The sequence below is a fragment of the Erithacus rubecula genome (assembly GCF_903797595.1).
Source record: "Erithacus rubecula genome assembly, chromosome: 6".
In the NCBI taxonomy this organism is placed as follows: domain Eukaryota; kingdom Metazoa; phylum Chordata; class Aves; order Passeriformes; family Muscicapidae; genus Erithacus; species Erithacus rubecula.
Window position 1 is genome coordinate 28,038,623 of NC_136688.1, and position 11,558 is coordinate 28,050,180.

General features: G+C 40.1%; 1 protein-coding gene across 1 annotated transcript; it reads left to right on the forward strand.

Moving 5' to 3' along the window:
- The first annotated feature begins 81 nt into the window (after positions 1 to 81).
- On the forward strand, positions 82 to 6,608 carry ERH (ERH mRNA splicing and mitosis factor). Its single transcript, XM_079309625.1, has 4 exons — positions 82 to 213; positions 3,095 to 3,182; positions 4,275 to 4,395; positions 6,119 to 6,608. The coding sequence occupies exons 1-4, from the start codon at positions 211 to 213 to the stop codon at positions 6,219 to 6,221; spliced, it is 315 nt and encodes a 104-aa protein (XP_079165751.1). The 5' UTR covers positions 82 to 210; the 3' UTR covers positions 6,222 to 6,608.
- The last annotated feature ends 4,950 nt before the right edge of the window (positions 6,609 to 11,558 follow it).

The window sequence follows — 11,558 nt, forward strand, 5'->3', positions numbered from 1 at the left end:
GCCAGCGGCTCCCTCACCAAAGATGGCGGCGGCCGCGCCCCGCCCCCGCCAGCCTGGCCGGCGGCCCTCGGGCGCGTGCGCGCGGCGCTCTGGCGCGGGCGGCTCTATGGTGGCGGCCGTTGGCGCGGCGGCGCTTCCGGCGGGCGCGGGGGCCTGTGGGGGATCGCCGCGCGCCACTTCTGCCCGCCGGTGCTGAGGAGCGGAGCCGCCATGGTGAGAACGGGACCGGGCGGGACCGCCGGGCTCCGCGCACACCGCGCCCGCCAGCACAGCCTTCCCTTCCTTCCCCTCACTCTCCCCGTCCCCCGGGGCGCTGCGGGCGGGGAGGCCGCGGCCGGCGGTGCGGGCCCGGGCGGGCGGCAGCACGTTTTGGCGGGGCAGGGGCACAAAGGCGGCGGCGGCGCTCGGGCAGCGGGGCGCTGGAGGCTCCGGTCCCGCTGCCCCGGCAGCTGCGGCCCCTTCTCGGGGCGCTGCTGGAACCGCGGCGCTTTACTGCGAGTCTCGCCCGTTGAGCGAGCCGGCCTTAAATGGCTGATTTGCGCTTTCCATGCTGCTTTCCCTGCTCCTCCCCTCTGCTCGGAGCAGGGAAAGGCGGGAGCTCGCCTGGTGGGCTCTGGGCATGGCACGCTGGAGCTCAAAGGCCTCCCTGTCATCGTGGTTTGTTGCGTTTATCTAACAGTTTAAGATGTGCTGAAGCAAGTCGTTGCCGTGCGGTGGGAGGACAGTTGCTTGTCGCTTTGCAGCGGAGTTCCATGTCTTGCTCCAGTGCAGTTGGCTTCAGCCATGATGAGCAGCTACAAACCCTGTCCCTGTTGGCAAAAATGAAAGGTGGCCCTTGGACCACTTTTTGTACCTAGCATTTGTGTGTGCAGTGTGCTGCTGGTCGATATTTGCATCACTGTACATCTTAGTCTTGCAGTATGTATTTATCTTCCACTTTTATTGTTTCGGGGCTTCTTTTTTTTTTTTTTCCCTTTTTTTTGTCAAATACACTACATTTGGTGGAAGCCTCTTTTAAGTCCTGCTGGTTTGGCTCTTGGCACTGCCTCAACCAGTTTTACAGGGTTCTGCCTCCAGTAACAGGAGCAGTTTCTAAAGTGCTCTTTAGAAGTTCAGAATTGGTATAATATGAACCATGTGGTGTCTTATTCCATGTCCTGCTTAAAAGCTGCCAGTACAACTGTGCTTTTAAGGAAAATTCAAAGAAATTCAGCACATGCATCACAATAATAAGGGTCCATATTGGGCTTCTCCAGGTAACCTGATGCTAATGCAGAAAGGTTTATGGATCTTCCCTTGTTTTGGTTTTGTCACCTAGGCACACAGGGCAGGTAATAATAGTAGGAGGAGACTTCCCTCAGGCTTCTGAACTTGTCATTTTTTTGTACCTATGTGGTAAGACAGGACCAGCAATTTTGCCAAAAATTTTTTTTTCTTTAAAGTACAATAATGTCAAGTTTCCAAAGAAATCTTTAAAAATCATTAGTTCTACAATACACATGATCCAATGCCATTAATTTTAATATTTCTCTGGGTCAGTATCTGAAATGGATATTGTATAGTGTCTGAAGTTTCAGAATTTAAACATTCATTTCATGATCCTCAGTGACCATCTAATTGAAATGGTAGTGCTGGAAAAATTATTTTATGATAATATTTGGCAGTTTTTTGGACTCTCTGCTAAGACATGCCTGTTCAAGTACAATGCACTTAGGAACAGGCAGATACCAGCCCCCCCTTGGGGAATTCCCTTCAAATCAATCATCCTCTGGCATACATGAAAGTGGATTTAAGTGATCTGCTCTGCTTTGTATGATTTTAGTTACAATGTGCAGCTCAGAGTTCCCTTCTTCCATTTCTTATTAGGAAAAGTCTTGTTCCTTCTTTTTCTCTGTGTAACATTTTCCTGAACTTCTCAGAATCTGCTGCTGCTGCTCTGTTGAGACTGATTAAAGAACTGAAAACTGTACTCCAAGGATGGGAATACTGTCAGTTATGGGATAAGAATTTGTCCTGGTTTTTTGTTGGTTTTTTTTTCCCTGTAATTCCTGACATTTACCATCCCTCTTTTCTGTCACTGCTTTTCATGAGCACTGAACTGGTATCTCCACTGATTTCCAAAGTATGGATCAGGATTTTTCTGTCAGTCACTGATTAATCTAGCCAAATAATATCTTACCCTGCAGTTGCCTCTATGTTGTTTGCTCACCTCATATATTAGCACTGAAAATGTTGGATCCAATTAGCAGCACTGGAAATGGCCATTTGCAGCATGCTTGCAAACTTTGTGTGGTATGCAACCTGTTAATTAGATCACAGATTGTGTACACTTCAAAAATCTTGTTTCTTTGCTCAAATTACTTGCTGTAGCCAAGTGAAAAATGTTATGGAAATAATGGAAGCCACAGAGTGTACAATCATCTAAGCCTTCCCTGCAGAAGAACAAACTTATGGAATCCACTATTTGGAACAGTTTTCTGTGGCATAATTACTGTTTAAGTAAACTCACTGAAGTGTGAAAAAACAGTACATCTGTTTTACAAGAAATAGTCTTGAGTGCTAAGTGTAGATTTATTGTATCATTAGCGTTCCTTTGAAGTTAAATGGATAACTCAAAATAGGTATTTCTGTTAAAATCTTTCAGGTGAGACTGACAGTGTGGTTTAGTTGGGTCCCCTCCTTGCTCTTCAGCTGGGGCATTGAAAATTTTACTGACAGTTTGCATTTGGAATAAAATAAGTAAATGCACTAATGCCACAGCTCTTATACATTGACTTTATTGCTTTGCTTGTCTGTCTAAATAGTAAATATTTCAGTGGTATTTTTTTTTTTCAACACAAAAGCTGCTTTACTGGTGATTTTACACATTTTGAAGTTCCATAAGGATTGATAGGACTTGTTGGAAACAGAACTTACTAACACAGCTTATATAAATAGTAAATGCTATATGGAAAATGTCTGTGTCCTTGATTGCTAGTCTAACATTTTACCATTATGCTTTTTACTTCTTCTGTCATATAAATAACTTAATTCAAACAAAAATCATTTGAAGTGTGCAAGGAATGTGTATTTTTGTGTTTGGTTTGTTTTCCAGTCTCACACAATTCTACTTGTCCAGCCTACCAAGAGGCCAGAAGGCAGAACATATGCTGATTATGAGTCGGTGAATGAGTGCATGGAAGGTGGGTGGATGCAGACATGGGAGTTAAAAACTATTGTTAAAATCCTATTTTTGACATTCACAAACTTAGTAAGAAAATAAGTTGTTCATGTTTTTCCAAGGTAATTCACCAACAAAACCCTCATGCTTTTAGCTTACTGATGTTCTAGCAAGCTAAAAGCTAGTTATTAGTTGTTTCTGAAATTTCCTTTTTCTATTAAGTGTCTGGTTTTGATTTAACTAGATGAAACCACATCCAGTTTGGGAGAGTAGACAGTATTCTTTCTGGGCCCCTGCAACAGACTTGTTTCAATGCATTTCATTTCTGGGTCACCACTTAATTCTCACTATTGTTTTCTTAGCATTTTAAGGCAAAGATTGCTACTGGAAATAATATATTAAATAAATGATTGTGTGCAATTGATACATAATTTGCAGTCTCATGGTACATGTGCCAGAGTAAAGATCCTGCAAAGCTTTGATACACATAATGAGCATGGAAAGAAGATTGAAATATTAGAGCCCTAGTTCATGTAACATTAATCTTGCAGGAGATTTTGTGAGAAAAACAGGAGTATAGCAAAGACCATGTAAAGTCTCTGTGCTCGTTTTAGTATTACATTCTTCTCAAATGGATCTAAATTATTAGTGGACTAGTTTAAGTAAATAAAAATTATTTAAATGTATATACAGGTTTGTGCTCTCTTACCTCAATACCCGGTTTAACTCTTGGATGAAGAATGATCATTCTTATAAGTTCTTCTGTTTCTCAGGTGTTTGTGCAGTAGGAATATATATTCTAATTGCTGTCTTAAAATTATTGGAAGGAGTTCCAGATGTCTGTTGGAGCTTTGCATAGAAAGTTACATATTTGACAGAACTAAATCTTTTTACCCCAGATGATGAAAACTTTTCTTTCCATACATCTTACTTAATTTTATAGTATTATGTGTCAATGCAAATAGCTAGGAACAAAAGAATTTCAGCTGTAGAAAATTTGATTGTTCGTATGGTGTTAATCTCTAAATCTTTGTTCCTTTGTGGATCAAGAGCTGAAAAAGTTTCAGCTAGTACAGTTTTTTAATACTGCATTGTTAATCTTGTGTCTCTGTAGGAGTCTGTAAAATGTATGAAGAGCACCTGAAGAGAATGAATCCCAACAGTCCATCCATTACATATGATATCAGCCAGTTGTTTGACTTCATTGATGACTTGGCAGACCTCAGCTGTCTTGTGTAAGTCCACTTGTACACTTCAGTGACTTAGCAAAGTCAGAAGCCTTCCCTCTTATCTCTTAGGTGTGAGTTTAATATAGTGCTGTTTTATGTGGTTTTAGCAGTAACTAGTGCAGCAGTATTGCAGCTGCCCTAGCAAGTTGCCCAGTGCAATTAACAACACAGATACAAGGTACCTCTAAAGAAGGCTTAGAAACTAATGGTTCCACTTGGATGTTACTCACATGGAAACAGACTGAAATCCAACAGTTAAATACAGCTGACTATTTTATTACTACTACAATCTGTTTAAATTTGCTTTTGTGTTGTTTATCCAGTTCCTCAAGAGGCAGCAGAATGGTTACAGATTTTTTTCATCTGAGGGAAGAACTTGTGGCTGGGGAAGGTTACAGAACTACATTGCAGCCAAAAGTTTGTTTTGATTGAGATACAGCAAGATGAAAGTTTATCTAACAGACTGAAACTAGCCACTTGTTTTAGGAGGTAACAACTGTTTTCTAGGATAGTCTTGTGCCTTTCTTAATTAGGCTTCTAAAATCAGTGTCATGCCAAATTCTACTTCAGCATATAGTTTTCCACCAGATGGCACACATAGCACAAGGTGTAATAGACATGTCTTGTGTTCACAGAAATTCCTGAAGTACTTGATGTCTGCTCTTGCTGAGTAGAATTATGAACGGATTTGGGGATGGAGGGTAGAAATCAGTAACTTTCCTGAAACTAGTGTTTCTTACATTGCACTAGAACTACTGCTGTATGAACATACACTGAAGCTCTTCTTTGGCCTTTATCCAATCATACTGAGGTTTAAATAGTAAGACTTCTTTAGAAACAGCATACTTAGGGGTTTTCCTTAGATAAGAACTGTAAAGTGTTCTAGACTGCGTTAACTTGGGATTTTTACTCAGCTTCTTACCACTGACCATCTCACACTTCTTATCTGATAAGAAATAAAAGCATACCAAGATTTAAAGACTGACTAGGACTTCAGTAGTTCTTGAATCATTCATTGAAAGTACCAGCTTCATGAACAAAATATGCACCTTTAATGACTGAGGGAGAAAGAAAGGCATGAGCCTACACAGAATTTCACTCAGATTGCTTTCATTTTTCAGTCTCATTCTGTTTTAATTCAACATTCCCTGAGTAACTGAATTCTCTGTCTCTTGCTAGTGAATTGCTTTTATCAGCCACCCTTGAGCAGCAAATAAAATGCATCTGTGGGTTCTTATTTTCAGTTTGCTTTTTATGCATCTTGTTAGATGTAAGCTTCCCCTCAGTGCCAATTAGAAGAATCCTTTGTCATCTATCTGTGAGTCTGCCTTTGCTGGAAAAATTTGATCTTAATAATTTTCAGAAAAATTCCACACAGAAGTATTTGACTCATTAAGACAGATTATTTCCTGGTGGAACTATTCTTCTGCAAGCTGAGCTCTAGAATATTAAGATTCTTTACTTGTTGTCTCCATTAAATAATTAAACACAAGAATTAAAATGTGAATACACCATAATGTGACATCCAGTCACTCAGTAGTGCTTGGAGCACCTGATTTTTAGAGAACAGGATAAATCCACTTGATAAATGGCAATTCCCACCTCCTTCCCATACTATCTTCTGTACACCACTTTCTGCCTCATACACTTGAGGACAATTAATTGTTTGTGAAGCTGTGGTAAGTGTATTCCAGAGCAGACTGACATTTTGTTCTGGTTTCCTCTGCAGTTACCGTGCTGATACTCAGACATACCAGCCGTACAACAAAGACTGGATAAAGGAGAAGATCTACGTCCTCCTCCGCAGGCAGGCCCAGCAAGCAAGCAAATAATGGGGGCACCATCACCACGTGGGCTTGGGGAGGGTTTGGACAACAGGTGTGTACAGAGTGTAGTAGTGAACGTTTTGTATTATAGTCATCCTGTTGCCATCTTGATAAACTCGTTAGCCAGGACTGATTGTATTTTTAGAGATACAAGGATTTTGTTGATTTGACTTTTTTTTTCAGTGTAAATGGAGAAGAAAGTATAACATCTTCAGCAGAGTTTTGGGGTTTTTTTCCTCCAGTTTGCTAATGCTCTTTCCTTATTTGAACCCCTGGGGCTGTTCACATTGTACTTCACCACATTTGCTGTATGTGCCCCTCTGTGGGTTTTTAACATTCAGTTATGTCCTTGAGATGTCTTAATGGGAAATAAAAAAATACCCTTTAGTTAAATTTGAGTGCTCAATTTTGTGGTTCCTGCCAAAAAACACAAATCTTTTTTTCCCTGTTATCCAGGGGCTAGGGCTTGAAAGGTCACATGGACTCAACCAACACTGCCCCAAACTTCATTTTCTCCTTACATAAAGTAAAGACTTAACTGTTTGCCCACACTGTAAATTCTATCTACACCCATCTACCTTGAATGCTGATCTCTCTATAGTTTTGCTGTACTAAAAAATTTGGATTGGAGGACACAACATACCAAAAAAATAGAGCAGGTAGAAAAGAAAGGCTGGTTTGGTACTCTGTGCCTTTAGTTTTCCTGCTATAGGAGCAGACTGTACAGATAACACTCAACCAAGAGCAATTCTGGGATTGACAGAGGAATGTAATTCTCTCCAATGCACTTAACTTTCTAATAGCATCAGTAGTTTCTGATGGACCTCACATCAAATTCACTGGCTGAAAAGAATTTGCAGTAAAGTGGCTGTCTACAGTAAAGCTTTAATGAAAATGGCTTTAGTTATGTGATAAGTAATAGCTGCTGAAGACTAGGAATCAAATTACTGAAGGAATATAAATTCTTAGAAAGAAACTGGGTGAGGGTGTTAAACTTCTCAGCACAGATACAGGTTGGAGATTAGACCTACTAGCTCTAGAATTTATAGTGACCAGGAATAAATTCAATCTGCTGGCATCAAAACATGCTTCCTTTGTAATGAATAGTGATTTTCAAATCATAGTAGGTCAGAACTGTGTTAGTACACTTAGGATTATTAAATCTGAAAATACTTTGGTATGTGTTATATCCAGCTTGACACAGTAAGTAATAGAAAATTCACTATTGCCCCTATAACATTCAGATTTAATACAAGCGATGTTATTTAAAACAGCTTTTATAGTTTATCTTCCTGAATAGCACATATTAAAATAACATGTTTTCTCATAACATATTTGAGGTTAACTTCAATTTTTTTTTTTTTTTAATTCTAATATTCTCATAGGTACAATTTTGCAGTCTTTAAATGAAGCCAAATAACATTTACCTCATTCTATGGACTTGCTTTAAATTTAAGGAAAACCAGCAATGTGCTCTCTTTCCTTACTGTGAAAAGCACAAAGGAGTATGCTGAATCTCTTAATAATCAGGCACTGGAACACAGCACAGCTCTTCCTTCAAATGTACCTTACGTTTGGTCTGATTAAAAAAAAAAAAAATCTTCCTCTTTATTGATTTTGGTTCTACTATAATAACTGCAAACTCAGACCAGTAAACAAATGTAAAATACAAACTTCTTATGTTAGAGCAGAAATTAGGAAGAAGGTAATTTAAAGGAGGTGGCAATTAACCTTTCTGCTTTTTGAAAGGGACTTTGTGAAGGTAAGTTTTTTAGTATTTTGGAAAGTAGAAGGTTTGCAAGCTTTAACTTCAGGTTAGTTCACTTTTTTTTTAAGCATAGAAACTGCTGTGGTCATTTCACTATTAAAGTTTTCACAGAATTGGAAAAAGCAAGTAAGCAGTTCTTTCATTCCTCTAGAGCCATATTTGGCCTTCTGCAGATAGAAAAGTGTGGTCTAAGGCCACTTTAGGATAGGAGACTTGGGCATCATCTCCTTTCCCCCTTTTCACCCAGCTGTAAGTCTCTTTTTCTGAAATAAGCTACTAGTTAAAACTAGTGCATAGTTCTTGAGCTGCTGTTTTCCACAGTCCTTCAGTGCATTTTACTTGATTAACTGTTTATGAAACAATAGATTGGTTGCTTAGCTGAGCAGCTAATCAAATACACTGAAAGGAAGAAAGAATGCTACAGTAACCATGTGATGTGCAACAAGCTAGAAAGAAGAATCTGGAAAGTTTTCTGCCACTAACCACGTGGTGCCTTCAGAAATTTAGTGAAGAGGATTATCAGCACTTGGAAACTTAGGACATGCTCATGAACTGGCACTCTAGTAATGTAGGCTGTTCTAGCAGACCTTGAAAAGTGACTTCACTTTGCTTTTTGCTCCTACTGAGCCATGGATGACAGCAGGGTGTGTAGTGCCTTCTGTAGTTGCACTTGCCCTCAGAAGTATCAGCACTTTGATAGCAAGATCCTGATTATTGCCCAAGTTCAGCTGCTATAAAAGTGAGGTTCAGTAGCAGCATTGTGCAGGTAAAGCCATAAAGAATGGCATGATTACAGAAAGTGTGTCAAAAAAAAATCTCATCCCATGCATGCTTTGCCTGCAGCAAATTGTCTGGTGCTTCTTAGGTAAGGGTACATGCAGGTAACTGTGCTGGTCATGCCTGCTACAGTGTGGGAATAATGACAAAGGAAATTATATTGACTGCTTCTGCAGGAGAGTGGTACAATATTTTAAAATAGGGATTAAGAATGGAATCTGGAGACCTAATATTTCAAAGTGTGTGTAAATACTTAATTTTTTTGAAAGCAAGTGCATTATGGAAGCCTAGCCACAGATCAAGGAGCCAAATGAGCTATTTGCCAGGATTGCAGAGGAATTGAGGTGCTTGCCTGACTTCTGCTTGCCTTGTGGAGCCATAAGCCATGCTGCTGCTTTGCTGATCACAAACTCAGGAAGTCCTCCCACAGCTTCTGGACTGCCTGCCATGGACTTGAAGTTGAGGCACAGACTGGCACAACTAATTTCTTGGCAGGGCTATTCACTAAGCATATAGTAGGGTGGAGTTATGTGAGGTGGCTGAGCTAAAATAGCAGTTCCCTGGTGTTGAAAAGCATAATGCTACTTCACACTGTACAAAAGGGATACTGGGTGTTGTGGGGAAGGGGAGAACAGGACTGCTGGCCAGCACCAACAAGCAGAGCAGCTGGTCACTTAAAAAAATAAAATCTGGTATTTTGAGAGCAAGGACAAGCAGGGTATATGTATAAAGTACCCATTTATCTACCATTGCAAACTCCTCCCAGTCAGTAATGCACTAAATCAGGGAATAATCCCACTAAGATTACATTGTAAGTAGTGTTTGACACCACATTAATAAAAGGATCACTCTTACAGGAATCCCACCTTGCTGCCTCCTTCAGTATGCTGAAGAAGAACTGTGAAAAGCAAAATTGAGCTTGCATTCCTGCTCTGAGGGTGAAATAAGCTAGGTAAAATACTTGTCTGCTGTTGCTTCCAACATCACATATTTTAAAATAGACTGAAATCTTGACATCCATCACAGTACATTACAAGCACAGCAGGAAAGTAGCATCATTGCTAGTTCAGTCTGTGCTTGTGCTTATCACCACTGTCAATGCACAGTGGAGGGAAAAAGCAGTAGTCAAGACCACCTTTTATCTTCCTTAGTAACTAATAAACCTGTTTACAGCAAGAGGAGACTTGACTACCCACAGTCTTTTTAAGGTTGAAAGAACTACCAGATTTTTTCACTTTCATTAGAAAAGGGTAAGTTGCAAAGTTGCTGGTTGGGTCTTATCACCACATGCCAAGCAATTTTTGCTGGTTCACGATGCACTGAAAGCAAGGATGCTTCTTAGGATGACTTAACTCTCAGAGGGAAGAGGGGAAAGCTCCAGCTGCTTAACTTCAGAGTATATAAACAGTTCTGTACATTTGCAATCCTCACTGAGTAAGGATCTGATTGTACTGGAATTCAGCTACACTGAAAACTCAATCCATCAAAAAAAAACTAACAAACAGAAAAGTAAAGGGTAGCTGGGTTACAAGTGCAAAATAATTAAAACCTCCTGGGGTTTTTTTTCCCAATTTCTATGAAACTGGTGTTTTCCAGACCCTGGTGAGCATTGAAACAAATTGTTTTATCATTATCACAGGTTGAGCGGGGCAGGGATTTTAAGTTAGCAATTCTCCAGAAGGAGATGGGCTGTGGGTGAGGCTAAAGATTCTCAGCCTCAGTGAGCATCTGAGCCACTCATATGAAGTACCCACTGACCTTTGAAGCCTGAAGGTTTTGACTTCAAGGTAAAATGATAACTAATTTGTACTAGCTATAGATAATCAGCAAGAGTACATCTGTTAGAATAGAAAACTGTTTCATGTCTGTGTCATACTAGTCAATTCCCTCAGTTTTTCTACACTGACTGTATTGTCTGCTATGTTACTCAGTGTTGCCCAAATACAAGGTACCATTCATGGAATCAGCATGGAATGAATCTGCCACTGAAACTCCCTGAAGGGAGATGCTCAGCTTTGCACAGTACAAGGCAGTTCTCTATTATCAACCACTAATATATGCTTCTTCCTCACTATGTCTGAAAAGGATTAAAGTAAAACCTGTCTCGATTTGTCATAGGAAAACATTAGATTGTAGGAATTAGTTTTCTCATTACTGTGATCTGAGCTACCCCTGTAGGAACATTTTATCTGGATGAAGTTTGGGCATAGCTCCAATTCACAGGTTTTATTCAAACTCTTTGTGCTGAGTTTGCAGTTAACACACAACTAAACTTGCATGCTGCATATGCCTGGTCAGTGCCATGGAGAGCATTAGCAACTGCTTCTCAGTGATAAAGACAGGGTGCAGAACAGTCAAATTTGATTTTGTTCTTATATTCTCTTCATATGAATGAAGGTTCACTATGGGACACTGATAATAATGCCATGTTACAGAGTTTAAGTCCCTAGAGGGCATTAGATTTGCCACCCAGATGCAACCTTCCATACTCTTCATAACTTTCCAGCTCTCAAAGAAGGAAAAAACAATACATAAAAAGCCTCAGAAATCTGTGATGTAGTATTAGAGAGATCTCAGAGACATTGCAAAACGCCAGGGCAAGGTAAGAAGCAGCCCATGCATGGCAATGGAGAAAAAGGCAATTGCACATGTGCTTCCACATCAACCCCCAGCAAATCTCATTGGAGGCAAAGGCATCTTCATGCAGTATCAAATAATGTACTTGCAAGGGAAAGTGGAAAATCAGTGCTGCCAGAACTAAACATAAACCTTGTTTCACATTTCTGTTTTAACTATGT